General features: G+C 37.6%; 1 protein-coding gene across 16 annotated transcripts in view; it reads right to left on the bottom strand.

The window, feature by feature from the left end:
• Dtna (dystrobrevin alpha) overlaps nucleotides 1–22,066 on the bottom strand; it is a 359,640-nt gene that overhangs the window by 29,482 nt on the left and 308,092 nt on the right. For all 16 annotated transcript variants that reach the window (XM_058573947.1, XM_058573944.1, XM_058573946.1 and 13 more), the window contains 3 exons: nucleotides 15,988–16,075; nucleotides 10,446–10,543; nucleotides 3,865–3,978 (listed from right to left, as the gene is read on the bottom strand). In XM_058573947.1, coding sequence (XP_058429930.1) covers nucleotides 3,865–3,978; nucleotides 10,446–10,543; nucleotides 15,988–16,075 — 300 coding nt within the window. The remainder of the gene's footprint in view (nucleotides 1–3,864; nucleotides 3,979–10,445; nucleotides 10,544–15,987; nucleotides 16,076–22,066) is intronic.

The following is a 22,066-nucleotide window of genomic DNA, read 5'->3' as shown; positions in this document are numbered from 1 at the left end:
CCAATTGTGAATCCAATAACAAATCTGCAATGTAGCCTTCACCATTCTTCACCATGAGAAAATAAAGATGAAAAAATGATTTTATTTTCCTACAGCTAAATGTATTCTTCTTTAAAGGAATGCCTTTTTTCCCACCCTGAAATTCTGTCAGACAATAATATATATTCATACTAAACTTCCTGTATTTGAGGATAGTAATGTGATTATATAATTTTTTTCTTAGAAAACACACACACTGAGGAATAAAGAGGTATGATGGGCTGGGGATGTGGCTCAAGTGGTAGTGCACTCGCCTGACATGTGTGGGGCACTGGGTTCCATCCTTAGCACCACATAAGAAAAAAAAATAATAAAGATGTTGTGTCCACCAAAAACTAAAAAATAAATATTAAAAAATTCTCTCTCTCTCTAAAAAAAAGAAGAGGTATGATATCTGATATCTGCAACTTTTATTTAACATCTGTGAATTTCAGTTCCCTCATTTGTAAAAGGAGTGTAATAATATTGTCTATCTCCCAGCTTTGTTATGGCAATGATATGGAACAGTGCATGGAGAGCTTAGCACATCATACATGTCACACTAGCAAATAGAAATGCCTGTTATAGAACCACATCTGGGCTGGAAATGTGGCATTCAGTTTCCTTGTGGTCAAAGTAAAAAGGGAAACATGATCATTTAGAAAGTCAGAGATTTTAAGATAAAAATAAAACTATTCATTCATGAGAAGCAAGGCTCCACTCCTCTCCCCCTCTCCCCTGTCCCCAGCTGCAAGACATTTCTCCAGTTGGTTTCTTGGTAAGAGGTTCAGGAAGGATGTAGTGGAGGGGCCCTCTATGGCAGCTACAGTAAGGAGTTCCTGTGGCTGCCTCACACTGCCACCTCTCAGTGGGAGCCAAGGCCAAGGGAACTTTGCAAGAGGCCACTCTTTTGGAGCTCTTTGAAAGTCTGAAATGACACAAGGATAAAAGGATAACCAGAACAGGGTTTCTTAATCTGGGGTGTCGGGGCATCTGTGAAATCCTTAAATTGTGAAAATGTTCAGCACAGAGTAGGTAGTTTATAAGCATCTAGAGACACAGCCTTCAAGGGAGGCTACTTCTTCCTTCAGGTAGAAGAAGTGTGTAGAATGTGGAGGCAGGGGAAGCAAGACAGCTGGCTTTTCAGATGACAGGAAAGCCAATGGCACAAAAGTTCATGGCAAATCCAGACTCCTTAGTGCAGCCTTGGGCTCAGCTGGAGTCACAGGATGCCCACAAGTCAGGGCCAGGAGGGTGGTCAGTTTTATCAGTCCAAGATGACCCATTAAGGAGGGAAGAAATATCAGAAAATGGACACAAGTCTCTTCAGATGACTTCCTGGACTCTCTCTCATATGAAATGGAATACTTTCAGAAACAAAGGCTAGATGGGGCAACCAATGAAACTGCTTATGAAAAATTTTTAGTCATCTCCCATGGAGCATAGGGTGCACAATGGAAAAGATTAAAAAAAAATTCAGGCAGAGACTACACTGACCCTAGAAGAAGAATGACTACTCTATTTCCACCTGGGTTTTTTTTGGTTCTCTTTCTGTGTATATTAGATTTAACTTCCAACTTGTGAGTGCGGAGGACCTCCATGACCTTATTTGACAATGGAGAGTTAATAGGGACTCACTTTTAAATGCCTTTAGTGAAGATGATATAAAACATCACTTTTTCCTTCTTTTCATTTCCACCTCTTCTAGGTAAAGTGTAGTAGAATGTGTAGGAATGTCTAGTACATGGCATTGAGGGCAGGGCAGAAAGCATATAGGCTGAGAAGGAAGAATTCCTGTTTCTTTTGTTAAATTAATTTGTTACCCAAAAGTATGAAGTGATCTCTCCCCATTGAACAGCTCCATAAGCTGCAGGTTCTGCAGATGTCTTTCCCACAAGAGAAGCCTTTACAGGATCTGCTCCAGTCACGGGCTTGGGAGAGGCACAGTGGATCCCAGCAGAAGAGAAGGTGCTCATGGTATCACCTCTGAAAAGCAGGGTTGGGATGGAAACCCCAGAAACATCCACGACTGTAATCAATAAGGATTTGGTAAAATCCAAACACAGTCACACAGAACCTGCTTCATTCAGTTTCTTTGTAGGGAGGAAGAAAATAGCACTAGTTCTGATAAGGGTTTCTGAGAAGAGGCATCTGTATTTACTATAAAACGTCTGTTTCAGAGTTATAGATATATACCTGGAATGTACTTGGCACCCTACAGAAGGATAAAAAAAGGTAATTCTTGCTAATTAAAAGTGTCTTGTGAAAGCTCAAGATGCCATTTCTGAGAGGGAATGCCTTTGAATTTATGCTTGTGTTGTTTCATACACAGATACATTTGAGTAGCTGCCATATTCAAGGCATAGTGCTCAGCCGGTCTGATGAGGTGGAGAAGGGGCATCCACACTGAGGCTTGTATTTAACACTGTGGGAGTAAATGGGGGCAACTCTGGCCCTAATCTAAGGCCAGCTACTCTCAGCTGATTCTGAGAATGTGCTGAAACTCAGGGGTTGAGTCAGATGGCTCTCCAGGTCCCTTTCAACCCACATATTCTATTATGACAGACAAGACAAAGCTTTTTCATTCATTTGCAGAATAAGAAGGTATGATGACTAATTTTTGAAATCTGTATGTAAAGCTATCAGGGATCATGATTTAGACAAATGGTTGCCTTTTATGAATTACATGTAAAATTTCAAATTTAGAAATCTGTGATGTTTATGCAGCTGTTGATGTGTTTGTTTTGTGAAAAATTTGTAACATCAACATGCTGTTAATAATACAAACAACTAAAAAAGCTGAGTTAAAATTTTTTTCCCAGTGAGATTTTTCTTTCTGATCTAATGGATTATTTCCTTTATTTGTATCTACTAAAAGAATAACAGCAATTCACAATAGCCAAGCTTTGGAACCAACCTAGATGCCCTTCAACAGATGAATGGATAAAAAAATGTGGTATATAAACCCAATGAAATATTACTCAGCTATAAAGAAGAATGATATTATGGCATTTGCCGGTAAATTGATGGTGGAAGTGGAGAATATCATGCAAAGTGAAATAAGTCAGTCCCAAAAAAACCAAAGGTCGAATATTCTCTCTGATATGTGGATCCTAACCCATAACAAGGGAGGGTAGGGAGGGAAAGTAGAGAAGTTCATTGGAGTAGACAAAGGGAAATGAAGGGAAGGGTAAGGGGATGGGAATAGGAAATACAGTAGAATGAATTGGACATAACTTTCCTATGCTCATATGTGAATACATGACCAGTGTAATTCCACATCATGTTCAGCCACAAAAATGGGAATGGGATCAAAATTGTAAGGGGTTGCACTCCATGTATGTATAATATATCAAAATATACCCTACTATCATGTATATCTAAAAATAACAAATAAACAAAAAGAATAACATAAACTTCTTTCCAAATTGCCCAAATATCAGCAATTAGGTCTATCCTATTAAAAACCAAACATCTGGGTGTTGTGGCATGCATATACAATTCCAGCAACTTGCTCAGGCAGGAAGATTAAAAGTTCAAGGTCAACCTCAACAATTTAGCAAGATCCTCTCTCAGAATAAAATTAAAAAGGGGTGAGGATGTATTTCAGTGGTAAAATGCCCCTGGGTTCAATCCCCAGTAAAAATATAATAATAATAACAACAACAATAAAAAGAAAGAAAGAGAGAAAGAAAGAAAGAGAGAAAGAAAAAGAAAGAGAAAGAAAGAAAGAAAGAAATATTGGCGGTTATAGTGGCTCAGGGCCATTTCCCGGCTAGACACTGTTAGGCCATATTCCGAATCTGGAACATTCGTATGCCCTGCGGTGACTGGGGCACTCCTTACCTGAGGAGCCGGAGCTCTGCCAGCAGGGTGGGGTTTTGCTGCGCCTTCTCTGGTGTGGGCTGAGAAGCTTGCTCATGTTCTAGTCGCAGCCTCTGGATCTCCTGTAAGATTTCTCTTGGGAAAGAGGAGAAGGTGAGAAACCAGGGTCAGTTAACTTCTGGGACACCAGCCTCTGAGCAGAGTGATCTACCAGAACACAGAGCAAAGGGATCATCCTGTTTGGGAGCAGAACCGACTCTTACTAATCAACAGACTGTGTATGTTTAGGAGGCCTTGGTGTAGCCGTGTGGGTGCTGTGGGTGAGGGGAGGGCTGCTTTCATCTCCATGTGGCATGTCAAACCATGAAGGCTCTGCAGGCTGTCACGGAGTGTTATCACCAGGACCTAATCATCTCTCCAGGAAGTCATGTAGTGCTGTGGTAATGTGTCCAACTTTGATGAGTGCACTGCTTAAGAGACAAAAATGTATCTTCCTATTATTTATGATCACACTCTGACACCATAAAGTACACAGCTATCAAGTAAGAGGTGCTTGGAGGGAAAAGAAGGATAAATGGTGCTCATTGCACAAAACTAAATAACCTCATTCTCTCACTAAGAATAACATTCTTCTCACCAAATTTTTCTGAGACGCCCCGAGTTAGGCAACATTCTCTTTTTTTTCTTAACATTTTCAGCTTTAACAACTGGTCTCAATGAGGGCAGCCTGAGAAGGAAAGTGCTTTTAAAAGGATTCATGTAATTGAGTCTGTGACATAGAGTGCTATTGGTGTGACCTCTGTCAGGAGGTGAGACATGTCAGCCTGTTATTGATGTTGAGGCCTGGGCTGCCCTGCTTTTGGTTGAACATTAAGCTGGCCATAAATGATATGCGCCCAGAACAAAGCCAATTATCTCTAAGTGAATCAGAAGCCATTAAGCAAGGTTACAAGTCACATATTCTTGGGGACTATGGGTGTCAGTCTCCCCCTTTTCAAAATGTACAAGTCACAGTAAGACAGAACAAAGATTGAGAATGGAAGGTAAACTTGGTGAGCCAAGGGGATGGCATTCCATTGTTAAAATAATTTTAAATGACACAGTAATTGTGCATCTGTATGGGTTATGATGTGATAATTTTATGTGTGTGTGTGATCAAATCAGGGTAACTAGCATTTCTTTCTTTCTTTTTCTTTTCTTTTCTTTTTTTTTTTGTATTGGGAACCTTCAAACTCCTCTTGGTTGGATAACAGGTACCAAAATTTAGTTAGTAAGGGATAAGTTCTAGTGTTCTATAGCACAGGAGGTGACTATAGTTTATAATTTATTATTTCTCAAAATAACTAAAAGAGAGAAGCTCCATGATTTTCCATTGGAAGGGAAGATGTAATTCTATTTCCTAAACACGGTGGGACCAGGAGGCTAATTAACAGGGAGCCATTACACCTTTCATGGGTGTGCAGAAAAGGCTGGATTGTAACTCAGTGGTTCAACTACAGAGTTCTGGCAAGGAAAAAAATATAATGAAACAATACATAACCTGCATCGGTAGAACTGTGCAGTCTTCTGTAATCTTATTTCACCCGATAACAGTTCTATGATATTTAGATACTATTATTATCTCTGTTTCACGGATGGGAAAATCAAGGAATAGTGCAGTTAAAAGATTTGTTTGAGTGTAAGAACAAGCAGGTGTTGGAGGCGATTTGAGCTCAGGCCGGCTAGCTTCAAATGCTGTACATCAGACTGCTTCTGTTTCTGGCACTTGCTTTGTCTGGTCTATTCTAGGCAGGCTCTAAGAGTCGGCTTTTCCCAGGGTCCTATAAGGAAACATCACCCTCGAATGATTGTGGCTGACAGGGTGCTGTAGTTTGGATCTAGAGTGCTCCCAAAGGCCCATGTGTTAGAAGCTTGGTCACTAACCTGTGGCACTATTGGGAGGTGGCAGAGCCTTTAGGAAGTGGGACCTGAGGGAAGGAAGGAAGGTCACTGGGGGTGTGCCCTTGAAGAAGGTAAAAATTGATAAGCTCCATTAAATATCTCATCTTGGCTGCAGTGTTAATATGCTCTTTCACCTCTCCATAGCACTTTGTTTCCTCCTCCCAATCCTCTGCTTCCACTGGGGCATGGGGATAGGACATTTGAGGGGGAACTGGGACTTCTTTTGTGGAAATAATCCCAGGATATTTGCCTTCATTTGGGTCTGCTCCTTCCTCTCTTTGCCTCCTGGCTGCCATGATGTGAACTCAGTTCCTCCACCATGCACTTCCATCATGTACTGCCTTGCCACAGACCCAGCAGCAATGGAGCCAACCAACGACGAAAACCTCTGAAACCATGAGCTAAAATAAGCATTTCCTCCTTTGAAGTTAATTCTCTCAGGTGTCTTGTCATAGTGATGGAAAGCTATGGCACCTGTTCATGAATTAGTTAGGGTAAACACAGTCATGAAGCAAAATGAGAAAGTATCCTCCTCTTAAGTTCAGAGGTCTGTCTGATTATTGGGTTCACGGTCACTGTGGTGACCATGGGACCTGGAGTGAATTTCTATGGTGCAGGAGTGTGACCTGGATAATCCTCTGGAACAGGGCCCTGGAGTCTTTGCAGAGCATAAGGCTGCTGGTTTAGAGGTACGAGTGCAGAATGGACTAGCAGCTACTCCTCAGGGATAAACTGGAAACTCTAGGAATCATGAAAAAACTCAGGCACAGGATGAAGTTCTCTTTCTACTATCCTTCTCATTCTGACTTCTTTTTTTCTCTCTGGTCCTAGAAACATATATGCAGAGAGTGCAGTAAAGCCATGGTGGTTAGAATATTCATGGTACTTTTTGGAAACAGAAATAAATTCACCTGAAGGCAGATATCACTGGGGTCTTTCCTCAAAGGAAGTAAGTCCCTATTCCCCCTTAAGTGATCTACACCCATGGCCCAGTGGGAGCAGAGGACTGAGTGGGAAAACAAAGCTCTCTGGAGAGGTGGAAGAGCATGTGCAACCAAGATGAGATATTTCATGGACTGGTGAATGTTACTAGTCTTTTCTTTCTAGGAAGAGGGGAAAAAGTGAAGTTGACCCTTGTGGAAACTCAGGCCAGGTTTGATCTGTTCCTCCTGATATTGCACAAGCAGCTCTTTAATCTTGACACTGTATCTCCTATTCAGAGATCCAAACTCGGACTTTCCTCTTCATATTACAACAAAAAGTGTTTTTTGTATGTGTGTGTGTGGGGGGGTGGAATCAGAAAAAGAAATCTGGGTGGTATGAAGATGATTAACTTTGGAAAATTTCTGATAGAAAGTTTAGAAGTGAACACTGAAGAATCTCATAAAGAAAAATTCCACAGTATTTCTTTTTTCTAACCACCTCCTGTTTTGGTTCTATTAATCCTATCTCAGCATCACCTACTTAAAGTATGTCTTCCTCCCTTTCAGTTTCTAGCTAACTTCTTGTAAATGCAATATGTCCTGACCGATGCTTTCCATCATGACATTATAAAATTCAGATTCTCTGGCCTGATCTACAAGATTTGTATATTAATGTTTCCATTTTACTATTCATCTCTACCTCTTGGTGCTAGCCTGACAAGTATCTTCAGCACTTTTCTCAAACTTTATGGGTATTTTTACTAGTATATCTATCTTCCATCTTGCACTGCCAGATTTCACTATTTTTATATGTGCAACTAAAACCCCATCTTTTCCACAAAGTTTACCCCACCTACCTAGACCACAGTGGTGGCGAAGTGGATCACCATCACTGGGAAAAAAGAGCACAAGTGACACTTCACTTTTTAATTTTAATTCGTACCATGGGAATGATAATAGTCATCCTGTCCACCTCAAAGTTCTCTTCTGAGTATGAAATGAAACAATAGTTGTATATATATGTTCTATAAATATGTAAGATTGTCACTGATCTCTTTTCAACACCTTGAAACAAAGACCCAGGTTTCTTATTTCTGCCACCTGGCATCTATGGTTGGATGTTATCAATCCCAGCTTTGCGCCTTCCCCGACTCAATGGCACCTTGCTGGTTAGCAGACATAGCAAGTTTTAGAGAAAAGGGTCTAAGGGTTGGAGAAGTGGGTAAGGCATGATGCCTGTTAGAAACTGAATAAAAGGACCATCTAGAAAGCCAAACCCTTCTTTAGAAAGTGGTCTCTACTTCTCTAGAATCAGGCCTCAAGCGTCTTGGCCTTCCAATTCCAGATGAGTCCATCGATGGGTCCCTCCTATCCTGCTTTTTCTTTTGCTCTCTCTGTTGACTTTATTATGAGGCACTCACTGATGTACCGAAGCCTATTATTCTAATTTGGAAAAACCTTTCATGTCACATGTTATAGGTTTACTTTGTTGAGTAAAAAGAAAAAAAAACACTTTGCATTTCAATTCTAATATTTGCAAAGGTTTATTTTTCCTAAAGGAGTTGAAATTTTGGATTAAGTCAAGAATTAAAAACTGGTCCATTTTTCTTTTTCTGTACCCTTTTTGGTGCCCAAATTGGTGTAAGGCATCGAGACAACATCTGAACATGGCCTCTACTCCCCATCACCATCAACACTCACACAACCATTCCAGGGACCTGGGTGGCACAGCAGATCTTTTATATTGTTGGTTCTGAACCCTCTGGCTGGCAGTTCACATGCTTTCTACAATGCCTCCCTGCTCCCATTTGACCTTCGCCTCCACCTACCTGCCCTTTCCTTTCTTTGCATTGTTTCTCATACTGGATATTAAGTGCCTTGGCTCATTTGAAATCACTTCCTTCTCTCAAATGCTTTTTCTGACTTAGGACAATTATTTTCACATAGTAGATATAATAGAGGGAATACAAAATAAAACAAACAGTTTCACAGACTTGCAACTATCCTGAACAAATTTCAATTTATATGGGCAATTTTTTCCTAACTTTTCACCATGCTTTCGTTTTTTCCCTTTAAAAATTTTGCCTCCTATTACTTGGGAAGTTGAGAGGGATCACATAGGGCACATCTCTTTGGGAGGTCAGCATAGAGCAATAATTTCAAAGGCTATAAAGTCCTGGTGTCACATTTATGGGACTATTTCCATTCTAATTAGTAGTCTCCTAATGATGAGAGATCGGTCCTGGGACAATTAAGCAAAAAATGTTTTTGCTATAAAAAATATGAAAATGTGCCAACAGTTGGCACTTTTCTTTAAATTTTTATCTATAGAACTTCAAAGAATGCTTTTGAAGTAAATGCACTTACTGCAAAATTCTCAGGTAAACCTCTATAGGTATGAAGTCATCATCATATCCTCCTCCTTTACCCCATAACCTCAAAAATGATATCAGTGTTTCAGAATGGGATTACATGTTTAAATATTGTAATGTCATTTCAAGAAATATGGAATATATGCACAGTTCCTGTTCTGGGCTTACTCAGCACTGAGTTTGAGAGCTGATTCAGCTATTCATTATTTTTTCATTCAGGGTACTCCTAAGCATCTGCAATGTGCCAGGAGTGGTTCTGAGCCCCAGGGGATTCTGTTCTCAAAGAACTTCCATTTCAGTGAAGGAAGTCAGAAAACAAGCAAGGAAGCAAACTCCTAAATAAGATTATTTCAGATAGCGGTAAGTCTCTCTCTCTCTCTCTCTCTCTCTCTCTCACACACACACACACACACACACACACACACACACATTTCTATTAAACGAGATTTAATAGAAATTGTCACTGGGGTAGGAAGTAGTGGGCAAGACTAGACAGATGGTTTTTAGGAGGTAGCACTTGAACAGAGTCCTGGATGACTGGAAGGAACCATCCTACAGAGACCCACAGGCAGAGCTTTCTGGGTTAAAAGAACTACTAGAGCAAAGGAAGAAGCTGCTCAAATATGGAGTGTGATGGGCAGTGGGATCTTATGGTGGTAAGGCAGGCAGGAGCCAGGTGGGGTAGGACCTTAAAACCCATGGTGAAAGAAGTTGGTTTGAATCAAATTGTAATGGAAAATCTTCAGGGGTTTCAACATGGGACTAATAACATGATCTGATTTATGTGTTAAAAAAAGGCAGATTGGATTGGGTGTTGGTGATGGAGATGAAGAGGACAGTTTTCAGGATATGCTGTGGAGACAAAATCAATTGAACCAATCTGTACTGAATAGAGAAAGCACCTGCTGATGGAGGGGACGCGGAGATGTTTGGCATGAAAAACTGGGGGATGATGGTATCATTCCAAGTGCATCTTTAGTCTGGATCCTTACAGGAAGCCTCTTTGGTGAGCCTCCTCCGTGTCTCTGGGTGAGAGGGATAAACTTTGCCTAGTACCCAGGAGGGCCCTACTTCATGTAGCTTGTTAACAAAACAGATGTGTCAGAGAAAGGAAATAAGAGTGTCTAGAAGTACAGCATTAATTTTTTTTTGCCATCTCAGAACACACACACACACACACACACACAGAGTTTTCTCATGAAATTTCTGTAGATCTGAAGATATAAAGACTCAGCTTTTCAGAAGCCAACATCACTGACTCAAGATGTCCTCCCTTAAATATGCATACAGTGTGAAATTACAGGCTATAGGTTATTAATGAATGCACAGATTGATCAAAAAAGCCAGCATGTCTGTTAAGGCTTACCTGTTCTTGTTTTCTAGTTCTGCAATCAGCTGCCTTTGTTGCTTATTTGCATCAATGGTGAAGGAGATGTCAGGAGCACTTCTCTGCTGAGTTGGCTGCTGTAAAATATGTAGTTCACATGATTTATTACTGGGAATGTGAACCCACATGTGTTTGGGAACATAGGGTGCATGAGATAGGCAGACAAGGAAGGGGAAACTATTTCTATCACAATAAAGGACAAAAACATAAAATGAAATTGCTATTCCTTTCCTAAGAACCAACTTTTCTGCAGCTCTAGAACATATCTATGCAGTGGAAAACAAAACATAATTTGTTGGCAGGCAAATAAACAAAACAGGAAAAATTTGTTTTTCTGTTTTCTGATTTGAAGTCTTTTGGAAGCTATTTCATTCTTGCCATGTGTTCCCATGGCAATTATTCTGTCAATATAGGTGGGTTAAAAAATGTTACTGTTGAGGTAACTCTTTCTGTAGAACGATTGCTCAATCATTCTTATTGTAGATTTCAAAATAGCTAGAAGAGAGGATTTTGAATGTTCCTAACACAAAGAAATGATAAATAGTTGAGATGATGGATATGCTAATTACTCTGATCTGATGATTACATATATATCTACACATATTACATGTATCTACATCACACTGCATGCCATAGATATGTACAAATATGTATCAATTACAAATAAAAGTATTTGGGCTAAGGATGTAGATCAGTAGGAAAGCACTTGCTTAGTGTGTGCAAGACCCAACATCAGAAAAAATAAGATACAATACAATGATTAAATAAATAAAACTATTTACAAAACTAAAAATAGAATTCTAACAAAAATTTCAGTTTTGAAAACAGTTAATTTCTTTTTTTCTTCTTTTGGTCAAGATGCTTTCATGTATGTCTTTATTCATCCATGTAACGTTACATCTATGGATTCGTATATATATTAGCTTCTTCTACCTTCATCCCACAGCAGCCCATTATTCTCAATCGTGCAACCAACTTTAATAACTGATATATATGCAATCACAGATTTCTTCAATCTCATATGATACATATCATAAATTCTATCATATAATATTTTATGTATGTCTGTATATGTGTATCTGTATTCATTCAAGGGTTTATTTGGGATTATTTTATTTAAAAAGGGGGTCAGACTAGGTACTAGTCTTGCTTTCTTTGTTCCACAGTACATTATAGAAATTCCTCCAAGCCAATTTTCATTGCTTTTAAAAATCATAAATAATTTTTCTACCAAAGAATGTGAAGCTTTTAAAAATGGCACTTGATGCCTAAATTGGAAGACATAGAAAAGTGCAGCCTACTTTTTAATGTCCATAAACCTAACTGTAGGAAAGGTTCAGAATAGTAAAAGTCTGGCTTTCCTAAAATTCTCCTATGATTTTTATTTTTCATTTCCTTTTAATAAGGAAAAAAATCTGTGTTGCTAATGAAAAATTCTGAGGTTCTGTGTTCTGTATCCTAATTGGCTTTTGATAGTTAAGTTTGACATGTGACATTTTTTATCTATGATCCAGGTTTTCCTTGTGATTTTGCCATATTAAGCCTCTCTTTCTTCCATATATTTTATGCATTGATAAAAGAAATTTATTTGAGCAAGTTATGGATTTCAGTAATTGGTTTGCTATTTATATTAATGGATCAGGAATCATCTAGATGAAGGATGTGTTAAGTGGGCCTAGCAATGTTATAACCATAATATCTCAAGCTATGATTTTTGCTATACTAGATTGTTAACTGAAAAGTGAAAAAATGGAAGAGACCATAAAGTAGTCACTATTTAAGCTGCTACATTATGTAAATAGACATAGATAATATGTAAAAAAGTGAGATGGAGGTATTCTGATAAAATTTGTACTAGTGGATATTAAAATTAAATTTCATGTAATTCTCACTTGTTACAAAATATGACTCTTCTCCCTTTCCCACCAATTAAAAAATTAAAGATTATTTTTAGCTCATGTACAAAAATGGGCTGAATTTGGCTATAGGTAGTTTGTTTATTCCTCAAGAGTTAAGAAGTCTCTTAACTTATTTGCAATCAATCAATAGTAATCAACAGAGGGGGAAAACAATACCAAGCTATAAAATGTATAGCATCTAACTTACTTGATTTTAAAAATTAGGACTAAGAATTTAAAGTCAAGAAATATAAGAAATAATATATGGCAGGTCAGTTCTATATAATTAGGCCTTTTGAGGAAAAAAAATAAGAAAGCAGAAGACAATGAGAGATTTGAATTGGAGGAGAAAAACAAATATAGGCAGACTAAAGGGAAGCAAAAGGTAGAGATGTAGGGAGAAATCAAAAGAAGGGAGATATTTATTAATTTTTACTGTGTTGGCATACTTTAAATGTGTAATTATATTACACATTTAAATGTGTAATTTAATGTGTCTGTTGTTACATTTATGGCTTCTTGGTAGAATGTGTAATTATATTTAGCCTCTTTAATTGATGGAATAGAGAGAGATAGAGATAAAGATAGAGAAAGAGAAAGAGAGAAGAAAACAGATTTTTAGAATATTAGTCATAAAAGATAAGATCAGCACTTTTGAAATTTGGTATGCAAATTTCTGATCTTATCACCTTCTGGCACCATTTTTGGGCAGTATAAGGCACCCAAACCAGCTAATTTTATGTAGTCATGTCTCAATATGTGACCTTCAAGAAATCCAATGTTATATCCTTATGTGGCTTTTAAAGTCTACTACATTTTCATAACATAGACTGTGTGTGTGTGTGTGTGTGTGTGTGTATATATATATATATATATATATATATATATATATATATATATATATATATATATATAATATTTTTTCAAATGTCAGGTCTAGCTTATTGGTTAGCCATATTCTATTAAATAATTTGATTAATTAAAGTTCACATGTTATTTTACTATCTTGTTGGATGCCCTTCAGACTCAAGTTTTGAATTTGAGGACATCCTACTCTTCTCATTTGGATAAAATTTTCTTAAATTTTAAGTTGCCTCAAATATACTGACCCATTCATTTTTCCATTCAACATATTTTTAAATTCAGCATCTATTATGAGCACATATTGTGGCTGATGTCCTATATTAAGATGTTTCTTATTCTCAAAGCATGGACAAATATAACTGCTATGATTACTACTATGGTTAAAGTAGCACAAGACTCAATAGAAGCATAGAGAAAACATGACTACATCATTAAGGTAACCAGGAAGGGAATATTAAGAGATGACACTGAGTCGACCTATTAAGTGGGTAGAGGGGTCATCTGCTGGATGGGTGAACTCTAGGTTTCTGCATGGTGTATTTGGAAATGGATAGACCACGGGGTATGAAGTGGTGAGGAGTGGAAAAACAGAGTGCTGTAGGAAATCTAGTGACTGAATAGAAGAGCACAGTGAGAAAAAGATGTGGGGTTTTCCATAGGGAAGACGCAAAAATGGACCCAAGTAATGACCTTTCTATCTCCATTCTAACGTGGAGATATCTTGCTAATGATGATTTATTTAGTTAATCATAGCATTCTTGAGATATCATTATGAGAAGATTGATAAAAAACACAAATGATTGTGAGAATGTTATCATTCCTGTGATGGATCCACAAAGGTTGTATATGATATAAGTAGGTGGACAACAAAAATAATCAATGTTCTTAAGAAAGGAAAGAAACAGACTGGAGAAGTTAATGCCATCTAAATGATCACATGCACACAGAGAGTTAACACTTCACCAGGAATCACTAATTCAAATGTTGAGTGGGGCCAGGGAGGTAAAGTAAATGAAAGAAGGAGACTAAGGGTGGGGGTTGTGGCAAAATGGTGAATGCCTTCCCTGTCCAGAGTAAGCAAGAAAAGGAATGTTCCTACTCCAGGTACCTGCTGCTATGAGCAACATGGACCTGGTCTTGTTAGTCTTTCAAGATAAACTGAAAATTCAGAGTTTTAAGGTTAACCATCTGACTTGTTAATGCTGACAGCTAGTAAAGAATTGAAAACACCGTGGGGGCCATATAAAACACTTCTGTGGGGAAAATTTAGACATAGACTGTATTTTTTGTGATGAATAGCTTATGTGCCATGTTCATAGTTTATTATCTCATTTGACCCTAATTACATGTAGCACTGATATATATATATATATATATTTATATATATATATATATATATATATATATATATATATATATATATATTTTTTTTTTTTTTTCAAGTCTGCCATTCTAAAACTGGGAATTCACTACTACCAAGAAGCCATAAATGTAACAACAGACACATGAATCAATAAATTAGTACTATTTTCTTGGTAATTAGCATCAACTGTAATGATAATAATGGACATGGCATGTGAAATTCAAGGATCCCAAATGCTAACAGATGAATCCTTTCACTCAAACTACTTTTATAATTATAGTTATACCTATTTATAAATGAGGAAACTGAGTTCAAAGAAGTGGTGCCTTGCTTGAGGTCATGGAGAGCTGGGACTCAGACGCACAAGCCCATACTGCTAAGTCCACGTCTTACTGCCCCACATCTTCTGTCCACAGAGATTTATGCAGGAACAAGGGCCAGAAAACTTGGAAAATAGGTCTTGACAGAAATCGTGTTTTTCCTTTCTTTTTGAGTAAATCCCCCTAACAGGGTTACTTGTCCTAAAATATAGTTCTCCCATTCTTTCAGTTGACTTTAATTTTCTTGAGCACAATTGTTTTTTATTTATAGCATTTAAGATTTCACAAAGTCCAATTGTATCTCTGCTTTACCATGTCCCATTTTTGGGTCACAGTGCACTTTCAGCCGGCCTGCATCCTTTACCATGTAGATCATGGTAATTTCTAACAATATTACAGTTGCTGGTATTACAGACAGCAAGTTCCAGAGCTAATGCAATGGGTCATGGTTTCCATTTGGGATTATTATTTAACTGCTCAGAATGAAGGACTCTGATAATGGCAACATCCCTTGTGAGAGGGGCAAGTAGCAGATTCCTCACTTTAATATCCTGCCACTCATTGTTTTTTGCAATGCATCAATAGCAGCTCATTCTCAGTTCAGCATAGATGAATTTCAAATAATAGTGTTAAATTATTGCTTTTGCTTTAGAGATGAAAGCAGTATTTCCTCTACTGGTGTATTTCAAGTGTCACTTGCAACTATTCTGCCTTTAACCTAGTATCTTTGTTAAACATACTTGCTTTAAATTCATTGAAGAATCATAACCAGTCCTTACTCTTTTCTGTGTGTGCTCATATGGGGGACAGGACTAGGTAAAGGGGGTCGGATGGGCTTCTAGTTTGACCATATTGGCACATTACTGTAGATATTTTGTTCTTCAAGTCTGCCATTCTAAAACTGGGAATTCACTACTACCAAGAAGCCATAAAAGTAACAACAGACACATGAATCAATAAATTAGTACTATTTTGTTGGTAATTAGTATCAACTATAATGATAACAATGGACATGGCATGTGAAATTCAAGGATCTCAGATGCCAACAGATGAATCCTTTCACTCAAACTACTTACAGATGAGGAGGATTCTGCTGCCAGTCTTGCTGCGTACCTGGCGATCAGCCTGTGCTCTTCATCAAGCCGGTTTGAACTCTCAAGCATACTATCCATAATAGAGCAAGAAGTAGAGTGTTAGACAATCGAGAAAGATTGACATATTCATATCACCATCAGGGGGTCTTCCTATTTCAGTTTTTCAATGCCAAAATTTTGCAAGCTGTACAAAACCCTGCTAGATTAATGATCTCCAACTTTGATTCATGACATAATCTAATATGTGGACAGGAAGTTGAATAATAAATCCTGAGTTCACGCAATTCAATCATCTTACTAAGAGAGCTCCAAAGAGAAATGACTTTTATAATCAACATTTCTGATATAAAAATTCATTCTTTAATTTAGTTTTGTTGTCTTTAATATTTTTGTTTCCCTATTATACGAGTAAGGCATGGACAGAGTTCATAATGTTAGAAAATATGACAGCACATAGAAAGGAAAAAAAATCCCAGCTGTAGTTCGTTTCCAGTGACCTCTTCTGCTAGTTTTGACATCCTTGCGTAATTTCTTCCCCTCTAGTATGAGCTGGCATTACTAACTTGCTTCTGATGAATAGAATATGGCAGAAGGAATGGAATGTTGCTTTCAAAATTAAGTCTAAAAAGACCATGGTTTTGATTATGGGATCTCTTTCTCTTGAGCTCTCTTGAATTGTTTACCTTGTGGAAAGCTTTCTGCCATGTCTAAAGCATGTCTGTGGAAAGGCACATGTGATGAGGGCTCCAAGCCAGCCAACAACCAGGTGAATGAATCCCCACCAATCCCCACCAGCAGAGCCTTCAGATGAGCTCAGAGCCCCAGTCCACAGCTTAACTGTAACCTCAGGAAACTCCTTGAACCAGATGCAGCTCATTAAGCCAAACTTGTATTCCTCCACAAAACTATGAGTTAATAAATATTTTTTGTTTTTAAGCTGCTAAGCTTTGGGGGTGAAGGTTATGGAATAATAGATAGCTAATACAATTCTTATCTATAATATCTATAATATTAGTATCTATAATATTTACTTTCCAGGTAATTTACCTTTTATATTTACAAAGAAGTGGCTCCCCATAACATTAATGGTAATTGTTTAGTGTCTACTATGAATGTATAGAAACTTTTTTTACTAGGCTGTTCTGAATCCCTGAAAACTAGGACAGGTAGAAGTATTATCAGTGTTCCCAAATTTCAGAAAACTTTGTCTTCTGAAGCCCTTCATTCAAGCTTCAGTTTTGGGTGCTATTAAAAAAGAAGTTCTATGAAATATACCAATAACACTAATCCTGTTAACAGATTAATTGGTCTTAGTTTGTCTTATCAGTTATTATGGTGTACATTGGTCAGAATCAAGATTAGAAACTGGTTCTTCTCATTTCCAAACATACTGTGTTCTTCTCCATTGGCTCTTATACTTTTGTTTCTTAATAAAAACATTAGCATTCATGATTATACATTTTAAAAGACACACTTCCATACCAATATTAAGGTTATAAGAATTATCCATTGGGAAGACTCAGATCAACATGAATAACATACAACTATTTATATTTGCATTTACATAAAAATTAAACATGCGACACAATTTTTAAACTTTTGTTCTAAGGTGAGAGAATGAGTGGAGTTCATTACATATTTCTGGTACGTTGGCCTGCCACTTCAAAATAGCTCTCCCCTGGTTGGCTAATCCATCACTATAAATCTATTTCTGGACATCTGGAAGACTTTCTTGTCTCCGTTATCTCTGCTTCTCTCTGTACCCATCACATATATAAACTATACCTATTTTTAATCCTGAATACATTCACTCTAGATTTAGCTCCTTTTCTGGGCTACAGTAACAAACTAGAGTATTTCCAAATTTCCCTATTTACCAACTCACAGCTTCATTCTCAGAAAGAGGTATTTATTTACTTTTGTCCAAGTGATAATACATGTAAAAGATGTCAATGTATCATCATTGTGAGGAACACATTAATAACCTAAAAATTTTTAGATAGTACAGTATTACTGTTTTGCCTCATAAGTATCTTGTATAGATTTGTTAACAATTCTTGTTTCTTTCAAAAATTTCATCTACTATCTGTATGGTCCAGAGCAGTGCTTCTCAAACTTTAAAGTCAGAGCTATTACTTAAGGCTTTTGTGAAAAGGCAGTTTCTGAATTCTATAGTGGGCAGTGGTAGAGTTTGGCCTGGGAGCTGAGAACCTGAATTCTTATGAGATCCCAAGAGATACTGAAGAACACTTTGAGTAGAAAGGATCTAGAAGACAAAATGGGAAATCCAAATACATGAAGTAAAGCCCAGATGTAAGTCATATAAAATGGATATTTTTCATGAGAGTTTAACTGATACTAACATAGCATGTGTGATATTTTTATAAACATTCCCTGAAGACCAAAAATTCTAGGAAATGGGGCTCACAGAATGTGTAGCGTCTCCTAAAGTAGATTGAGATCTCAAACAGCACACAAATTTAGACTTGGAATAAGAAAATAATTTTCACAGCAAAACACAGAATTATTTCTGGAAAATTGGTTCTTTAAAGCAGATGTTGGTCTTTATAAAACAATGTCTGCACTCTACAGTAGTTAAAAATAACTAAGTTTCTTAGTGTAGTTCCAACAAGAAAGAGCAAGTTACACTGTCTTTGCTTCAAACATATGACTACCAGACAAAGAGCCCATTTCTTTTGATTTTAACATGTTTCTCACTTCTTGCTGGCATATTAGAGACTATCTGCCTAATTCAATACAGTTTGCACAGACAAAAGGGACTTTTAATCCAAGTCCAGGATGATGATCTGTTTGCTTAAGACTGACTTTGAGCAGCTGGGGTGGTGGCTGAGTGGTAGAGCGCTTGCCTAGCACATGCGAGGCTCTGGGTTCAATCCTCAGCACCACATGAAAATAAATAAATAAAATAAAGGAATTGTGTCCACTACGACTAAAAATTTTAAAAAAGAGTGGCTTTGACAGAAATACTCATATGAGTATTTTGATAGACAACTTGATGAAAACCTCTTGATGTAATTTTTATCATGAATGACCAGCAAGTATAAATGATCTGAAGGTTAAATAAAAAGCCTCCTAGCAATGTAAGATGTGAAGTTATGGGGCTCTGTCTAGCAGGCGATAACTCATATTCCATGCCTTCCTTCCCCCCACACTGTGTGAACGAGAGCTGGTGTGATATATTACCCCTCTGTGCACACGAAAAATTTATGAGTCCACATGTTCCTTTTCAGTATGTTCAAATTATACAAAGGTGAATGAGGCATTCTTCTGATGGATTCCATTATTTCAAGACTTCAATTACAAATAGTTGAAAACGAATAGCCAATAATCCCTGAATCATTAAAATACATACCAATCCCAACCCTTCCTCCCTTGCTAGCTAATAATTTCAGGACTTTATTTTCAGTAATCTTGCTACAAGACTATGATGAATTAAAAAGTGGCTGCTGTGTTGACAGCCTTTCAGAGTGGAGAAATCCATTATTTTGAAAGCTCTCCATTTTCTATCTTATATGCATGGATGGAGTTCGTTGCCAGTGATTTCAAATGACAATCTAGGACACTCAACTGGCCCCATCTAAGCCAGGACTTACTAAATTGTGATTCAGCAACGATTTCTGAGAACTCATGATGTGTTCACATTTTGATTTCTTGTGGGCCTGATCTGACTTCCAGGGTGGGACAGTCAACCCCAAATTGTTGTGATCCAAGGGGTACCACAAATGCTTCTCTAGTTTTTCCTTGGTATTTTTTTCCCTATCTATCTAGGAATATTATCACTAGAGCTTAATTTTAAGGCCATCTAGTCTCATTTTCTGGTCTTCTATTAAAATACAAGTAGCTAATGGGAAGATTATTGTCTAGGGAGGCATTATTATTTAATGCTTAACTGGAGGGTTTCTTTTTCAGGTTGTTTCCAATCTTTTGCGGGTGGTTGAGAGCAAAATGCTATGGGAAAGTGCACTGTTCAGACAGTTAGGAGTCTGAGAGAGTAAGGGTGGAAAAGAATGAAATGGTATTGGGGCCTGAGCAGTGTTTTCGTGGGACTAAACCTCAACATTATGATCCTTTAATGAGTGGTTTGTAAGAAATAGACAGGAAATAATGGAATGGAATTCTTCATGGATAATAATAATTAAAAAGCTTACCATTATAATGTCTCCTCCTAGGAATATCTTCAAACTCTTTTATCAAGATTCTGACCTTAACAACTCACTATGTTACAATCTAGGTTACACGTTCAATCAAAGCTTAGGCTAACACATTAAAAATACTAAAGGCATACAGTTCAGTGGATTCAATGTTGAAGTGTGTTAGGAACTGAATTTAGTTCCCCCCCCCCCCCGCCCAAATTCATATATTGATGCCCTAATGCCCTACTTTAGAAAGTGACTATTTTGGAGATAGGGCTTTAAAAGCAGTAATTAGGGTTACATGAAATTTTAAGGATGTGGCTCTAATACAACATGACTGATGCTCTTTTAAGAGGAGGAAGGGATGTTAGGTATGCATGGGATCAAGGAAAAAGTTATTTGATGACACAGTGATGAGGATTATCTGCAAGCCAAAGACAGAGGAGAAACCAACTCTGCTGGCACACTGATCTTGGGATTACAGCCTCAAGAACTTTGAGAAAATAAATTTCAGTCCCTCAGTCTGTGGTATTTTGTCATGGCAGCCTTAGCAAACTAATAAAAAGTGGAAGAGATCAGAGAGCATTATTTTTTTTAATTCTTGCACAATGTCACTTTTAATTTTTCATTTTATTAACCCCTATTAATTGGCTTTGCCACATCAGTGAATTGCTGGTGCTCGTTCACATTTAGCACCTCTATATACATAAAGCTTAATGGTCTACTTTTTCATCTACTGTATTCTTCTATACTAAGGAGTAATAAGGGCTACTCTACACAGATGATTGTTTTTAATGGTAAAATATTTATTTTATTGTTAAAACATTTATTTTATGTTAAAAAAATTTCTGCATATCCTGACAATTTTGTTCAGGGTAAGAGGGAATTTTAGGTACAGCACTATCAATATTCTACATCTGCAGGTAAACACCTACTGAATACCAGGGACTGTGTTAGGTGCCAGAGAGGATCTGTTTCCCATAGAGGGGAAGATAGATGGTAAATCAACCACCCACCCACCCACCTAAGGATGACGGTTATGATGAAGAAATAAACAATATACCATGACAGTGATTTATATAGGAACCTACCAGAGGTGGTACCTTTAACCTAAGATTGGAATCTGGAAGAGTCAGCACACATGCATATGGAAGGTGGGTAGCAGTGCAACGAGGAAGAATGTTCTAGACAGAGGGAAGAGCCAGCATCATGGTCTTGATGCAGGAAAGAGCTTGGCTTGACTTAGGAATTGATCCAATGCTGATGTGACTAAATATTCTGATGGAGAGGGAGAACCTCAGGAGAGCTGAGACTGGGGAGGGGTAGGCGAGGGGCAGCTCACACAAGGGCTTGTAGGCCCTGGTGAGGGGTCTGGGTTGTAAACTAAGTGCAGTAGGAATCCAGCAGGCAAGCTGATGAAAGTTTAGACCTCATATATGAAATTCAGAAGTGGGCATTTTAAGAATGTGGTACGTGTCTTTTTTTTTTTTTTACCAAATATAAAATATTGTAGAACAATTTCAAGCTAGTTGGGTTATCAATCCATTTATCAAGATATCTCTTGGCATTACAAAAGTACAGTCTCTTGTACAGGAGGAAAACACAAGCAGAACATTTTTAACTCAGTTTTATGAGAAGTCTAACCAAATGTCAGCAATCGATTGTGACAGTGAACTGTAGACTGGAGCGTTAGGCTGTTTTCCCTCCGTCCCTTCCAGAGTTAAAAGGAATATGCTAGAAGCTTCTGAATGATAAACATGTGGAATATAATTGTGGTTGGAGGTAGAAGTTCTACGTTTGTTTCTAATCTTTGGTCTGCCAGCCAGAGACACTTCCCTGTAAGTCTCTGGTAAACCCAGATACTTGGTAAATTTAGGGGAGAGCAGAAAAGCCCCACCATGGTATAT

This window comes from Marmota monax, unplaced genomic scaffold (assembly GCF_021218885.2).
Source record: "Marmota monax isolate L192 unplaced genomic scaffold, Marmota_monax_Labrador192_F-V1.1 WCK01_AAM20220418_F8-fsc00031, whole genome shotgun sequence".
NCBI classification, from domain to species: Eukaryota; Metazoa; Chordata; class Mammalia; order Rodentia; family Sciuridae; genus Marmota; species Marmota monax.
The sequence above is the reverse complement of the archived record's forward strand: the minus strand, read 5'-3'. Positions and strand labels throughout refer to the sequence as shown.